At 42.9% G+C, this 16940-nt stretch overlaps 1 protein-coding gene across 1 annotated transcript in view; it reads left to right on the top strand.

Annotated features, from left to right (window-relative positions):
* Positions 1-14453, top strand: part of CFAP99 (cilia and flagella associated protein 99) — a 38819-nt gene extending 24366 nt beyond the window's left edge. Inside the window, exons 11-16 of the mRNA XM_081191958.1 lie at positions 1282-1486; positions 2655-2796; positions 7072-7223; positions 8402-8607; positions 10467-10647; positions 13937-14453. Coding sequence (XP_081048084.1) covers positions 1282-1486; positions 2655-2796; positions 7072-7223; positions 8402-8607; positions 10467-10647; positions 13937-14095 — 1045 coding nt within the window. The 3' untranslated portion in view covers positions 14096-14453. The remainder of the gene's footprint in view (positions 1-1281; positions 1487-2654; positions 2797-7071; positions 7224-8401; positions 8608-10466; positions 10648-13936) is intronic.
* Positions 14454-16940: the final 2487 nt, after the last annotated feature.

Here is a 16940-nt window from a genome sequence, read left to right as displayed (position 1 = left end):
TGGTCAAACTCATGTTTGTAGCTTCGAGAACACTGTCCAACCATCTCGTCCTCTGTCGTCCCCTTCTCCTTGTGCCCTCCATCTTTCCCAGCATCAGGGTCTTTTCCAGGGAGTCTTCTCTTCTCAGGAACCTAGACAACCCAGGAACCTAGACAGCTTTTTAAAAAGGGATTAGTTATGGACATTTATGGAGGAAAGCTCTATCAAATATTTGCAGAATAGATACATGTACAGAAGTGGGATACCTGTGGACTAGCTATTGGAGACAAAGAACACGTAGAGGCAATTGTTCCTGCCCTAGGTAGGAGCTGACCACTGCTGAAAACCGAATGCTTCATTAGATGAATGAAACAAAAACTAACTGAAGCAAAGACTTCATTATTGGACAACAGAGACCTTGTAGCAATTACCGTATTTTTCGCTCCATAAGATGCACTTTTTTCTTCCTAAAAAGTGAGGGGAAATGTCTGTGCGTCTTATGGAGCGAATGCGTGGTCCCTGGAGCCGAATTGCCCAGGGGCAAAAAGCAGATCATGCTTTTTTTTTTTAAAGAGGGAAGTGGGTGTGGAAACAAAGCCACTAATCAGCAAGCGATCGGGGAGGGAGATAAGGGATACTAGCAATAAAGGAGGCTGCCTGGGAGGGAGGAGGTAAAGTACAGCAAACTTGCAAAGGGCGGAAACAGGAAGACTAAATCAATGAGGAGAGAAATTAGAAGAAAAGGAGGAGCAAAAAAGTGCTCCAGCTAAGGAAAAGACACTAAGGCAAACAAGAGGGAAGGGAGTGTTGAAAGGAAGCAGCTGATCGGTGGGATTGGGAGAGAGATAAGGGACGCTAGGGGAGGCTGCCTGGGAGAGGGGAGGTAAAAGCCCATGGATCCTCAAGATTTTTACATTGGGTCGCCCCAAATTCACCAACAAATCACATAGCATGTCCATGACTATAGCCTGCACCAAAAAAATCACGCACCCACTGTTTCGTTCAGAATGTTTTTTCTTGTTTTCCTCCTCTAAAAACTATGTGCGTCTTATGGTCAGGTGCATCTTATGGAGCGAAAAATACGGCACTATACATTTATGAATGGGATTTTTATTTTCACTACTTGTGAACTCTGAGGTAATGTTTTCAGTGAGTTCTTTACCATAGTCCCAAAATCCTCCCAAGGTAGCCACAGACCAGTTCGGGCACCCTGATTTTAAAAATATTTTTTTTGCCTCATTTAAACTCACTTATTATGTTGTATTATGTTCCTCAGAGTAGCCTGTTTTCTTTTCCTTACAGGATTGAACAGCTTTTACGAGGGGCTCGGGATCCTTCTGAGTTTCTGGACTGGCAAAAAGAAATGTATGAGAGAGATTTGAACCAAAAGCTGGCAGAAGCAGAATGTAAGAGGCTGCAAGGACAGCTAAGCCACGAGGAGGCCATTCTTGCACGTCAGAATCGCATTCTGGAAAACCATAGAAAAGCTGAGCAGAAGAGGGAAGAGGTACTTTATTAGTATACTGTTCGTATTTTATCTCACCACGACTCCTGTGTATGGGTATGTTCAGTGGCAAAATGAGGAAAAGGGTGTGCAGAAGAGGCAAAGTCCACATCAAGAGACAACATCGATTTCAAAAAGGAGTGGGAACCATCTATAAACTACCGTATTTTTTGCTCTATAAGACTCACTTTTTCCCTCCTAAAAAGTAAGGGGAAATGTGTGTGCGTCTTATGGAGCGAATGCAGGCTGTGCAGCTATCCCAGAAGCCAGAACAGCAAGAGGGATTGCTGCTTTCACTGCAATTTTTATCTTGTTTTCCTCTTCCAAAAACTAGGTGTGTCTGGTGGTCTGGTGCGTCTTATAGAGCGAAAAATACGGTATATAAAAAGACGGTATAAAAATTTGGACTCATTGGCAGGTTTTGACTAAACTTTTACAACTATATAATAGGTAAAACCAGCAGGGTACAGAATTTGTTTAATAAATCAATACGGAAATACGGGGGAAGCCAAAGAGGGGGGAGGGGAGAAATATGGATCTTTAAATTGTTCAATTTAGATTTGTAGAAAATTTCTACACCATGTTTGACCAACTTCCTTTATCTGCCTATTTAATGCTGATGTCAGTACTGTTTGAGAGGCAGTGGGTGGCATCACACAAGATTAGTTTTATAAGGAGTGCATCTGCCACCATGCCCAATCAGTAAAGAGCATATCAATAATCAATATCAATAAAGAGCATCATTTGCCACTCAGCGGCTGCCTTGTAGAACATGATGCAGTCTACAGCCTCAGAAACAATACCGGTATCAGAATTAAAGAAATGGACAAAGGAGATCCAAGAATGTCATAATAAAGTTGTTAGCCTTTAAGGTACAACAGTAATCTTTGCCGATTTTGCTGCAACAGTCTAACCCAGGTAATCTTCAGCCAGGTGTAGGAAAATGATTAAAATCAGGTTTGTTTCTTTATCTGTAGCTCTAACAATCTCAGGTTTAGGGCTTTCATTCAGATTTGAAAGAGTAAAGAATGCTTAGCGTTTTAAGGTCAAGGAAGCTTGCTTGCTTATTTATTTATTTTAGAAATGCATGCTTAAAGTTTTTTAGAAAAAATAAAGCAAGAAGCTTTCATTGTAATTAATTTATCTGGCTTCAATTTTGCTTGGAGTTTAGGAAGCGGAAATGAGCCAACAAATTGCAGAAAGGCGCATTCAAGAAAGGAAGGAAAGGGAAAAAATGGTGCAGCAAGTGGTGGAAGGACGCAAAAATGTGAAGCAAGCCCGAATGAAGCTCCAAAAACAGAAGCACCAAATAGGTACGAGTAGGGCCAAATCCGTATGTCTTTTTAAAAGGTACATTTTCTTCTGATTTGCTCAGCAAAGCATTGCTATAGAGAGAGAGGGATTCAAGTGCCGTGTTATAAATAGCTATTGAAAAGCTCCTGTTGAGAGATATACGAAATCCTGAGAAATTCCACCTATAAATATGTCTGCACAGAATTTGAGAGCCAAGTGACAAATTTGCTTTTGTTGAAGGATTCACCTAAAATATGCTTACTGTGTGTAGGCTGGCATGGGAAACATGATGGCTTGCTTGTCCTGATTTGCCAAGACCTTGTGACTTTGCAGATTAGTATAGCATCCTTTCTATAGTTTCCTTCCAGTGCTTTGTCCTTGCCCCCCCCAATATATAAAATCAGAATAAAAACAATAATCCTATAACATGCCCCCCCCCAAAAAAAACCAGTCACATTTTAAAGGGTATAGGATGTTGATTAGGTCAGCCAAATGCCTGGTTAAAAAGGAACGTTTTTGCTGGGCGCCTAAAGGTGTATAATGAAGGTGCCAGGCGAACTTCCCTGGGGAGAGTATTCCACAGGTGGGGAGCCACTGCAGAGAAGCCCCGTTTTTGTGTTGCCACCCTCCGGACCTCTCAAGGAGGAGTCACATGAAAAAGGGCCTCAGAAGATGACCTCAGGGTCCAGGTAGGTTCATATGGAAAGCGGCGTTCTCTTTGTTTCCCCTCCATTTTCTTGGATCCCTTGCTTCGCACAGCTATTTCTGACTCTTTCCCCCTTGATGTGTGTGTCTCACACACATACAAAGTCTTTACCTTTCTTTCCACTCCTCCTCTTCTCTGTCTTTTCCATGGCGCCTGCAAGCAAGGACGAGCTAAATGAGTCAGTCATACCTCCCAGACGAGCCTTTCATCTCTTTCTCCAGGCAAAACAACCCACAGTTTTAGTGGCATCTGAGGGAGGGGGAGCACCTTCAACACATCTATTATTAGTTTATTCCATAAAATTTATTCAGTGGATCCTCGGGTTATGTACCTCTCTGGATACGTAATCTTTGGGTTGTGAAAGCGGCAAACCCAAAAGTATTTTTCTGGGTTTAGCCACTCGCACATGCGCAGAAGCGCTCTGTGCGCATGTGCAGAAGTGGCGCCTCTGGTTACGGATATTTCGGGGTGCACACGGACCCCCAGAACAAATTAAATCCGTATCAAGAAGGTCCACTGTATAATGCTTGATTGTATGTATGTATATATGAATAAATAATCAATCTCCAAGTGTTTTACAAAATGTAGAGAGGTCACATATTTGCTAGGGTTTATCTGTAATTTGTGGGTAATAAATAAAAAAAAATTTGGATCTCTGTGGCTCAGCAGATCCTTCCGTTGGCAGACAAATAATGCACAACGTTCTGCCTCCTCAGTGAAGAAGAGCCCTGCACACAGCATTTCTGTAGCTCCAATAAGTCCCGTCATGTGGATGCCTCAGCCAGCCTAGGAATGAAGTACTGATGCGCTTACATTGAATGGGGCTTCTGGGCTGGCAGAGTGAGCCATCCCTTCTCCCATTTCTAGTTGCACTCTTCACAGCCTAGGACCCTCGTACCTATGGGACTGCCTCTCCCGGTATGCCCCACGGAGAGCCTCTAGCAGTGGCGTAGCGTGGGGGGTGCAGGGGGTGCCGGCCGCACCGGGCGCAACATCTGGGGGTTAGGGTTAGGGGGCGCAAATCCACGGGTTAGGGGGCGCAAATCCACGGGTTAGGGGGCGCAAATTACTTGCCTTGCCCCGGGTGCTGACAACCCACGCTACGCCACTGGCCTCTAGGTCCATAAATAGCAACACCCTAGTGGTCCCGGGCCCTAAGGAAGTTAGATTAGCTTCAACCAGAGCCAGGGCCTTTTCAACACTGGCCCCGGCCTGGTGGAACGCTCTGCCTCTTGAGACTAGGGCCCTGCAGGATCTGATTTCTTTCTGCAGGGCCTGTAAGACAGAGTTGTTCCCCCTGGCCTTTGGCTTGCAGCAAATTTGATTCCCTCCCCCTCTTTCTTTTCCCTTTTTCCTTTCTCCTCCTGTGATGAGGCTGCATTTTAATGTTTCAATATTTTACTGTTTTTTAATCTTGTTTTTAAGTTGTATTCATTCAACTTGTTTTTATTATTGCTTGTTAGCCACCCTGAGCCCGGCCTTGGCTGGGGAGGGCGGGGTATAAATAAAAATTATTATTATTATTATTATTATTATTATTATTATTATTATTATTATTATTTATTAATGCCTCGGTCTCATGAGTTTTCCCCCTTAAAAATAGTTTTATTGAAGATTTTCTTGTGTAATAAAAAAGCACACCCACTTTCAATGCATAGAGTCGTTTTCACAGTTTACAAGCGGTAGGAGACACTTGTCATAGACATTACACGGTTGGGGGAAAAGATAGGAGAGAGATGGGGGGGTGTGCTATTTTGTTCTATTGCATAGCGTTTGTGCAGTGGTTTTGTGTCCGCGTCACTCGAGAAGGTCCTTTGTTTATACAGTGGTGCCTCGCAAGACGAAAAGAATCCGTTCTGTGATTCTCTTCGTCTAGCGGTTTTTTCGTATTGTGAAGCAATCCTATTAGCGGCTTAGCGGATTAGTGCTATTAGCGACTTTTAGCGGCTTATCGGATCAGCTGATAAGCGGCTTAGCGACTTAGAAAAAGGGGGGGAGGGGGAAAACCCCGCAGGAACTTGCAAGACGTTTTTGTCTTGCGAAGCAAGCCCATAGGAGATTCGTTTTGCGAAGCACCTCCAAAACGGAAAACTCTTTCGTCTAGCGAGTTTTCCGTCTTGCGAGGCATTCGTCTTGCGGGGCACCACTGTATATTTCTTTTTGTTGGCAGTGCAAGAGATTAGAGGATGCAGAGCTTGGTTGGTTGAGTTCAGGTGGTTGCTGTGGGGTTTGTTTGTATGCAGGATGGGAAGTTGGGTCAGATTAGCCATATCGGTTTGTATGCTGTTGTCGGGGATATGTCATTGCTTTGTTGTGCTGCATATGTGATAAAGGGGAGCCACACCGGGGTGAAGACATATGCCTGAGTCTCATGGGTTGAAGGGGAGGAAGCCACTGTAGGGGTTGGTCTGTTCTGTGGATTTTTCTTTCTTTCTCTGTCATCCTTCTTCTGAATCCGACTTAGTCAGAGCTTTGTCACATACAAAAAACTGGGTAAAGGTAAAGGACCCCTGGACGATTAAGTCCAGTCAAAGGCGACTATGGGTTTGCAGCACTCATCTCACTTTCAAGCCAAGGGAGCTGGCGTTTGTCCACAGACAGCTTTCCGGGTCATGTGGCCAGCAGGACTAAACCGCTTCTGGCGCAACAGGACACCATGACAGAAACCAGAGCAAATGGAAACGCTGTTTACCTTCCTGCCGCAGCGGTGCATATTTATCTACTCGCACTGGTGTGCTTTAGAACTGCTAGGTTGGCAGGAGCTGGGACAGAGCAACGGGAGCTCACCCCGTCGCGGGGATTCGAACTGCCAACCTTCCGAATGGCAAGCCCAAGAGGCTCAGTGGTTTAGACCACAACTGGAGGGAAGGTGGAAGAAGGATGCTAAATTAATCTGCAAAATCACATGGCCACTGCTCAGGTGAATCGAGACAAATAACTCATCATGTGGGAGCTTTGCTGTGTGAGCTCAGAAGGCTCATTCATGGTAAGCGAGTCAATGGGCCATTCCCTGTGCAAACATGCAACTCCTATGTCACTTTCAGAGTTTACAGGATATAATACAGCACTAACTTTGAGACAATGAATAATTGAGGCTTCAAGCTAGTGAGCTACTGAGGGATTTTTGAAAGCTAGAATCCCATGAATTGTCCAGCCATATTTTGCTTGAAAATTGGAGGTAGGGGCCTCAAAATGGGTTCGGGAGCCTTGTTGGGTCCAGAGATTTCCATAACACCTAAAGGTCTCACGGGGCCAGCCCAAATACTTTTTGCAAATTTCGGTAATTGTGTCATTAGAAAACTCCAGAAGCTAGAGGTCTCTGGATAAGCAAAGGTAGAGGGGAATATATCCCTGTAAGTCTACACTGATAGAATCAATAAGCACAGTCTCCTAAACACCAGAGAAAAGGGTAGATTTTGATATGATTGCCTGAAAGATCACCATGTGTTCTGCTTACTGAGAACCCCAAATCCAATTCAAATTCCAGTCTTGACAGAATTGGACAGCATCCCAACTTACATTACTAATCCACTCTACTTAACCTTATGCACTGCTATGGAGATTGCACATCTTTCCTACCATTCTACAGCTCAGGAAGTTGCTGAAGAAAGCCAGGAAATCCTACTTCAGAGTTTGAAAGAAGAAGAAGAGAGATTCAAAAAAAGATATGAACTGATTCAGCAAATAAGAGCGATAGAGTATCTGCCTTTAATGAAGCAAAAATTTGTTGACTTAACTCAGGTGAGTTCATTAGACAGATTACAAAAGTGCATGTGTGCATTTATTTGTTACTTTCCCATCTTGTTCTTCCTCCAAAGATCTCAATCCATCACCTGACTTTACAGCTCCTTTGTGAGATAGATTAGGATGAACGAGAGTGGCCTTCTTGGAAGTCTCCAGCCATAGGTTGCTAGGGCTTGACAGCCTTAAAGCAACTTCTGGTCAATGCAATAACTAGCCATTTCTATACCCAGTCATGGTTCTCCATTCCAACTCAAACCTCAAATAATTTTCTAATGAAGTCAGAGTTGTGTGTCATTTAATGTGCAGGCGACTCCCCACTTATAGGGGGGTTACATTCCAGGCCGCTGTGCACATAAGCAAAATGCGTGTTAGTGGGGATCCTTGTCAGAGCAGAGCAGAGCAGAAATTTCTTTTCTTTTGCAACAAAACATTCAGAGCTGTTCCCAACCCTACATAACCAAAAGCAACCCATACTCTTAACCTTTGCCTCCAGAGCACCAGAAACGGCAGGGAACAGCACGCCCAATCTTGCCGCATTACAGGTTCCCTGCCCAACAGCGTGGTAGCAGTGAGAGCTTCCACATGCCATCTTGAAACCCATACAGTGGTGCCCCGCAAGACGAATGCCTTGCAAGACGGAAAACTCGCTAGACGAAAGGGTTTTCCGTTTTGGAGGTGCTTCGCAAAATGAATCTCCTATGGGCTTGCTTCGCAAGACGAAAATGTCTTGCAAGTTCCTTGGGGGGTCCCCCCCCCTTTTTCTAAGCCGCTAAGCTGCTTATCAGCTGATCCAATAAGCTGATAAGCTGCTAAAAGCCGCTAAAAGCCGCTAATAGTGCTAATCCTCTAATCCGTCAATGGGTTTGTTTCGCAAGACGAAAAAACCGCTAGACGAAGAGAATCACGGAACGGATTCTTTTCGTCTTGCGAGGCACCACTGTACATTATTTTTAAAGCCTTTTTGGGCTCCGGGAAGGGGTTTCTCACAAGCCACGAGGACTTTCCAGCTCTCTCCTGCCATTTCTAGGTTTGAATTGAAATCAATTGGTTGACTCATTGATTGATTTTCTGGTACTGCACACATACGTGGTCACACGCAAGTTGATCATGCATAATTGGGGGGGACGCTTGTATAGTAAAAAAAGATAGAATTTGCCGGTTTCTCTTCTCTATAGACTCCTAACCATGGTGTTCTTGGTGAGATGTCCATCGTAGAACTGCAGGAACGCTTAGCCTTACTGAAACAAGCTCAGAAGAAGGCCGAAGAGGAGAAGAGGGATCAGATAATCCAAGAAAAATATGCGAAGGAACAGCTTCTTTTGGACAAACTTGAGCAGATCTCCATGTTCAGAGACCAATTTGGAAGAGCAGCTGCGCTGAGGTTGGTTTCAAGAACTGTAGCATTTATAATACATAATTGTGGATTATGTATTTACAGAAACAAAACAAATAATTGCTCTTCAAGTTAATAGATAGGAAATAGCTGTATTCTGAGACGAATTTCAGAAGTTTAATTAATACTGCTTTTTAGTAATATTCACAAGTTGAGGGACCCAGCAGCTAACATGAGTAAGTTTTGACATTTAAATAGTAAATCTGAATTCTTTGTGTTCTCACTTGATGACCAGAATCACCATTTCAGAGGTAAAGGACCTTGCATGTGGGGGAAATGTCAAAAACAAGTCTCAAGAGTAGATTATTCTGTCATTCACCCTTTCAGAACAAGAACCACTAAATGCCTTCAAAACAAAACACAAAAGCCAGGGTGTGTCCTTACAGAGGGGACAGAAATGGATGTTTTGGGTAATTTTTAAAATTTCATTCTATAATGTATATAAATCAGAGAGAACAATTATAACATGTGCCAATTAAAAGATGAAAATAAAACCATTGAATAGGCATGTAGAATAAGTGGTTACATATCACACCCCTCAGCAGTCCTGAATTAAGAGGGACATCCTGGAATTACAGAAGCCATTCCGGGTTCTGATTGTATCCCGGAATGCCTTGCAGGAATCAGCTGGCTCACACGAGTGCCAGACCAAAAGACGCTTGGGTTTTTCCGTCTTGCACTCTTTCACAAATCACCTGGCTCCTGCGAGAGCTCAGGACCAAAAAACAAGCATCTTTGATCAGTGGGTCAGTGGGATTTTGGAGAGTGTGACATACGAGTTAAGTAGCAATGTCCAAGCCATTAAAGCAAAAATAAAAGTTGTCTTCATATAAAGAAATAATATTAGTGCTGTTTTATTGTCAAGTATAGTTGCAAATTTGCCATGCTTGTGATGATGGTTGTCTTAAAAGGATGCTTCTGCTGTTTATGTAATGAAGGAATGACAAACCATATAATATAACAAGTGTCTGGAGGCTCTAGTCGTCGTCAAAATATGCATAATTTTCTCTATCATAGCTATATTCCATCGTGAATGGTACTGTGTCCAATGTAAGATTTGGGGCTGTTTCCCATTGAGTTGCAATTAATACAGTATGTGAGCTGCCAGGACCATACATGAGGCCAATTCTCATTTTTATATATCTACCTTTATATCATGAAAAATATTCCATATCTGTAATTTTGGACAATAGTTTATTTAGTAATATTTATCCTTTCTGCCAAAATTAAATTCCAGAAATCTTGTACCAATGTGCATTGTCACCAGAAACGATAAGCACCAAATTTATTGCAGCTTCCCCAAGAATTAGGTGACAGAGAAGAAAACATTTTGGGCATTTGCAAAGTAATGCGATACCATCTGTGTAGTAATTTCAAGGAGTTTCCCCGAAGGAAACTAGAAACAGATTTTAAGGGTTGTGATTCCCAAATTTTATTCTAACCTTTGGGGAGAATTCATGTGCCAATATCATGTTCCTAAGTTGCATTAAGCAACACAGAGTGCAACTTAGAAATTAATCCTTTTTGCTCTCTACGCATTGTGTTCAATAATTTTAAAATTGTGTTAAGGGTCTCAGAGCTTGTTTCTTAATTGTTATTTTATGACTGAACTATGAGTTTGATTAAAATAAGTTCGCATTAAGGTTTGACAGAGCTAATTTTATCTGGTTGGTTAATAGGTGTAGGTTGATTAGCGGTATAAAAAATCACAATGTGTGTAAAATCTTTGGATTCCCATTGTTCAAATCACTTATTTCTCCCCTGCTAGAAAAAATGGGTCATCTGATACTGTGATTAATGGGAAAATAACAGCATTTGTTCTTACTTTTTTCTTATTTGCACTGCAGGCTGGAGGAAAAGAAAACCAAGCCACCACTTCGCGAACGCATTTTGAAAGATCAACAAGTTTTGGAGCTGAAACAGAAGATTATGGAAAAATCTATGGAGCGTAAAATGCAAGCTGAGAAAATGCAGACTGCATCCCTAAAGTACGACGAAGGGTCAGTCACATCTTGGAGGCCAAAGAAAGTAAGAAATTTCTTGTTCTTGTGTAACTCACTGTCCAAACATAGCGTGGAAATAAGTTCTTTGCAGCTGGAACTGGACACAGTGTTCCAAGTGTGGTGACACCATAGGTTTGTATAAAGACATTGCAATCTTCAGTTTCACTGTCAGCCACTTTCCTAATGATACCTATCATGAAATTTGCATTGCACAGCTGCCACACACTGGATCATGTTCACTGAGCTGTTCATCGGGCTCCTAATATCTTGTCTGGTCAGTCACTACCAATTCGCACCCCATTAATGTACAGTGGTACCTTGGTTCTCAAACGCCTTGGTTCTCAAACAACTTGGAACCCAAACACTGCAAACCCGCAAGTAAGTGTTCCGGTTTGCGAACTTTTTTCGGAAGTCGAACGTGGTCCATTTTGAGTTTCACACTTCCGTTTTAAGTGTTACGCTGAGGCCTGTCTGTTTTTGCTAGCTATTTATTTTGCGTTTTTGTGGCTGTTTTTTGTGTGACTGTGTGGAACCCCGTTTAGCTACGGATTGATTGTGTGACTGCAGTACATTGTTTATTGCTTTCATTTTATGGAACAATGGTCTCGTTTAGATAGTAAAATTCATGTTAAATTGCTGTTTTAGGGGTTGTTTTTAGAAGTGTGGAACGGATTATTCTGTTTTGCATTACTTTCTATGGGAAAGTGCACCTTGATTTTGGAATGCTTTGGTTTTGGAGTGGACTTCTGGAACGGATTAAGTTTGAGAACCAAAGTACCACTGTATATTTAAAGTTAATATTCCTGCTCCCCCCCCCAAAAAAAATATCACTTTATATTTGCTTATGCTAAACTCTTATTTGCCACTTTACTTTTTACCACCTCGAACAATTTGGTGCCTGCAGCAAACTTGCTCCCCTTACTGCTGATCCCTAACTTCAGATAGTTTGTGAACAAGCTAGAAAGTACCATTCCCAGTGCAGGTCATCATTGGCGGGTCTCACATCCATTGTGAGAATTGTCTCTGCTTCCTGCCTTTACTGATCCGTAAGATGACCTGCCCCATGACTGCTAAGCTTACTCAAGAGTCTGGTGAGGAACCTTTTGAAGATTTGTTAGGAGCTATTTGAAAGACGGCGGAAACGCCTCTTTCTGTTCACTTACAGACTTACTGGAGAACTCTTCAAGGTTAGTTAGAATAGGACATAACCTGGTGGAAGCCATGCTGATGATTCTTCAGAAATACTTGCTCTTCTGTATGCTTGGTAATTTTATCTTTAATAATATTTTCCAGAACAGATGTTAAACTAACTGGCCTGTAAGGTTAGCAGTTTCGTATTTGAGTTCTTTAGAAAGCTCAAGTGGTTACCATCTGGGTATGGGTATTTGTTAGCTTTTAATTTGTCGTTGCAGCTTAGAACTTCATGTCTTGCCACCACTATTTGCCTGAGTTTTTGAGACCCTTTTCCTGAGCAGTCTGCTGTATACTGCAGTGAAGACAGAAGCAAATAATTCAGTTTCTCTGCAGTCTCCCTTTCCTCCTAAGCGCACCTCTAACTCCCTTGCTATCCAATGATCCAACTATCCCCCAGCCACTTTCCTGCTTCCAATGTTTAAAGAATTGTTTTGGCGATCTTTTCCCCTCAAAGAATCATTCCTGCCTCTGATAGCTTTCGTGACTCTGTTCATCAACTCTGCTAGCAACCTCTTGGACTTGCCAGTACCTTTCCTGATCTGCAGAAGCTTCTCTTAATTGTAGTTTTGAATAACCACCAAACCTTCTGGAGATTTGACTCTCTTGACTTTCCCCTTTCAACTTGCTTTTCCCCAGTCTCCTCGTTTTTGAGAAGCTTCCTCTTTTGAAGTCAAATAGGACCGTGAGATTTTTGATTTTCACAATTGTTCAGTTATGTTGAATTTGATAGCACTGTGTTCATTCTTGCCAGTTAGTTCCACAGCTCTTAGTTCTTGTGCCAGGTTTTGGGTGCCCCTTAAGATTAAGTTCAGGGCCTTCATCTCCCCTCTCATCAGCTCCATAAGCAACTCTTGTAAGGCACTGCGATTTACCGTATTTTTTGCTCTAGAAGACTCACTTTTCCCCTCCTAAAAAGTAAGGGGAAATGTGTGTGCGTCTTATGGAGCGAATGCAGGCTGCGCAGCTATCCCAGAAGCCAGAACAGCAAGAGGGATTGCTGCTTTCACTGCACAGTGATCCCTCTTGCTGTTCTGGCTTCTAAGATTCAGAATTTTTTTTTTTCTTGTTTTCCTCCTCCAAAAACTAGGTGCGTCTTGTGGTCTGGTGCATCTTATAGAGCGGAAAACACAGTATATTTAGAAATGTTACCTTTTTGTTGTGACCAGAACATGCATTTACCCAATCTATGTGAGGGTGTAATTGTGGTCACGTTACTACAACACACACTTCTTGGGATGCCTCCTTACTTTCATGCTCCATCTCAAATTTTTGGTCAGGAGGTGATACGATGATAGTATGTCACCTGTGCCAATTTCCTTTTGGTGCCTGGTATTGCAGTTTACAATTCTGTGGAGCAGTCTGCCTCTGGAGGTTTCTAGCTTGTTTGCCTCAGTGTCCTCTAAGCAACACCCACCACCTGGCATACATCTGGGATCTCCTGGATATTACTGGGATCTCAAAGGCAGAAGTGATTCCTGGGGGGGGGGGGAGAATCTGTGGAAGGCAGTGGGTTTTTTTGGTGTTTCCGTAAAAAAAAGCTCAAGAACTTTGGGGTTATTCTAGAAAAAAAGCTGAACAATTTTGGGGTCTTCCTGAAAAAAACCTCAACTTTCAGGGTGTCCTGCTTTTTTACTCTTTGAAATATGACATCTCTCCCCTTGTCTGTCTTTCCAGTAGAATCTGCATGTAGAAATAAATATCCCACTGGTTCTCTCCGTTCTACTAGGTTTGTTATTCCCAGCATATAGCCAGTGTGGTATAGCAGTTAGCATGTCGGACTAGGACCTGGGAGACCAGGGTTCAAAATCCCTATCTGGCCATGAAGCACACTGGGTGACCTTGGACCAGCCACTGCCTCTACCTCACAGGGTTGTTGCGGGCATTAAATGTGGAGGAGGAGAATCACGTATGCCACCATGAGCTCCCGGGAAAAAACAGTGATCCCTTCCCCACAAGCAGTATCCAGGAAAGCTGTACTGATGCTGGCAACGGGAGTGTGATTCTGCTTCTAATAGGACTGCCTCTGATCTACATTTGTGGTGGACGAGACCATAAAATGCTTTTATCTTATTGAACACCTTTGTACCAGTACTAGAATATTCTATGTGTTGCTTCCACAGAAATCTCAGCGTGAGGATCACTGGAAGAAGTTGGAAGAAAGTCAACAGCAGCAGTTCAAGATGCTTCAACATGGTTTTATGGCAAGAGAATTGACTCAGAAAAGGATGACCAATGAGACTTTGAGAACTGGAACCAAGGCTTGTATATTGCGCTCTTAAGTCAGACAAAGCTATTTCTACGTTTATTTCTGTTTATGAGACGTTTACTAGGTCTTTTATACTGTAAGCACCAAGAGCTAGTTTTGGTTCACAGTATCTCAGTATTCTTTTTCAGCTGTTTCCTACCATTACAAGATTTCCCTCCCATTGATATCAATGGGAGAGAGAATTAATGCACTAAGGCTTGCGCCCTCCCTCCCTCCCCAACCCCCGCCTCCTACTCCTGCCCCAGCCAGCACAGCCCCTTTTTGTCATTACCTCCATTGGAGCATCAGTGTCAGACCAGCAAGAGTGGTGGAAATTTCCATGTCCACAGTGGGGAGGTTTGTTCCATTAAAGATAACCCACATTGTGAAAACGTGTCTGGCTGAGTATGTCCTCCTCATCACATGCAATTTACAATGCTCTGCTAAGGCAGTGCCCAGACCACAAATTTGGCAAGAATTCTCTTGCGCTCCTCCACTGCTTGACAATCTCTAGGCTTGCCGACACTAAAAGGAAAGTTACCAACTCTCAGTAACACATAATTCTTGGGAAGAAGCCCTCCTGAATATGATGGGATTTATTTTTGAGTAGACACGCACACCAGACTTTGGCGTAAAACAGGTGTTTTGAGCTGGTGGGAGTTAAACTTGTTTTTATTCACCCCCTTCACTGTTCTGCCAGGCTTCAGTGCAATGCATCAAAAAGTAACCGGGGTCCACTGTGCCAACCAGTCATTCGGTCCTGCCTTTGCCAGTTAACCCCCTGATCCCTGATAAATGGTGATTCTGTAATGCAGAAAATAAGACGGTAACCTACATTATGACCTCTTGATCATATAAGCTCTGTTAATGCATTCAAAGGAATGCATTACACATACACAGCTTAAACGAAGCTACTGGGAGGTGGGTTTGTAGCTGGTTGACTGACCAAACCCAGAGTGTGCTCACCAATGGTTCCTTGTCATCCTCAAAAAAGGTGACAAGTGGAGTGCCACAGGCTTCTGTCCTGAGCCCAATATTGTTCATCATCTTTGTAAAATGACCTGCATGATGGAATTGAGTGGATGCCCATCAAATATGCAGATTACACCAACCTTCCTCAGCTTTCAGGAACTAGTAACAATAGATATAGCATTAACTATATAGCCCTGTTTAGGGAAGTTTTAAATCTTTGATGTTTTATTCTGTTTTCAATCTGTTGGGAGCCGCCCCAGTTTGAGCAGATGTCTTATCTGAAGCTGCGTGTCCATTTTAAAAGATACAGATGTGTTTTCTTAGCCTTTAAATTGTTTGCACTGAAACACAAGCAATAGGGGAGACTTTTCACACACACACCCCCAGCTCCTGCCCACGTTTGCCATGCTTGAAAGAGGCTTCACATTTGCTCACAAATCCTCCTGTATGTGTGGTTTTACGATGATGCCAACTAGCCACATAAGGCTACTTTCCAAGCCTCTGAAATAATGTTTCAAGTTTGGGCTTTTCAAATGGCTGGTAGTCTGAGGAAGACAAAAGTATATTAGCAGGATTATTGTCTCCCAGTTTCCCATTGTCTTTGTGGTCCAAGGCGTGTGCAAAATTCAAGGAAAACTATGGGCAAGGTAGGTGAAGTATCTTACTCTTTTTTAAAATCATTGGCCATTTCCATTTCTTCCGCATCTTCACAGATGTGGTATATCGCACCGAGTTTCTTGATGTACTGGAAGAAGGGAGGACCAGGGTTCAAATCTCATTTAGCTATGGAGCCTGGGCCAATCGCTTTCTCAGCAAAACTCGCCTCACAGGATTGATGAGGAAAAGGGCGGGTGGTGATGATTGTGAGAACTTTGTACATTAGCCTGAGCCCCTTAAAGAAGCGGTGGAATCAAAGTATAATAAATAAATTCAAATTGAGCTCGCAAATGCCTTGGGGGGGAAATACAGTGCAACATCTTAGCTGCAAAAGGCGAGAGCTATGCCTGCTGCCTTTTAAGCACCCCCACTGCACCCCCACCACCAGCCTATTTTCTAAAGAAGGGTGGATGTGTGCTCAGTTATCAGGACAAAACTTGAGCTCAGCCTGCAGAAGAGCTGAAGCTGACTCGGGAAAGGTGGAGAAGTGCTGTCATGAATGTGTGCGCTATCATTTCACGTTCTTTAATGTACCGAGTAGACCTGTTGCACCAAATTGCAGCCATGTTTCAGGTCTCCTGAAAGTGGCAAAAAAGGAAGAGTCCTCATGCTCTTAGGAATCCTACACGTTGCCAGCTGCACATATATTTCCAGAAATAAATGCAACCGCAGATAAGTAAAAACTTCCAGCAACTGACAGGTAATTCGGCGAAAGTAGAGTTATGTTTCTGCTAAAGGAAGGGGGGGGGGGGAGAAAGGAAGAAAAGACAGTGTTAACAGTCACTAAAATCCCCTCCATATTTTTGTGAAAGTAGAAAGGAGATCAAGGCTGCTGGTGCCACTCCTATGTGGATTCAACATTTCTGAGAAAGCCAGAAATGTTCAATGAGGAATGCCAGAAAAAGGCGTTAAGAGTCAGGAGGATGGCATGTGAAGATTCTGACGGAACCTGCAACCTAGCTGGGATACTTTGAAATTGCCTTGCAGTACAGCACTCTCTGCAGTCTGCTGGCTTTCATATGTTTTAATGGGATAAACAATGGCATAGCTTCTTAATCATTGCTCCTACTTGCCATCAGCCTGTAAAACAGTAGAAGTCAGTTGCTCTGTTTATAACTGCATGAAAATTTAATTTTAATAGATTCTCCCCGCACCCCCCTAGTAATAGCACTCAACATTTTTAACAAACCCAGTCTTTTGAAAAAGGGAATTACAAAAAGGTAAAATAAGTTGTCTCTTCTATTTAAGGG

Source organism: Podarcis bocagei, assembly GCF_964188305.1.
Source record: "Podarcis bocagei genome assembly, chromosome: 4".
NCBI lineage: Eukaryota > Metazoa > Chordata > Lepidosauria > Squamata > Lacertidae > Podarcis > Podarcis bocagei.
Note: the sequence above shows the minus strand (reverse complement) of the source record. Positions and strands in the feature narration are given on the sequence as shown.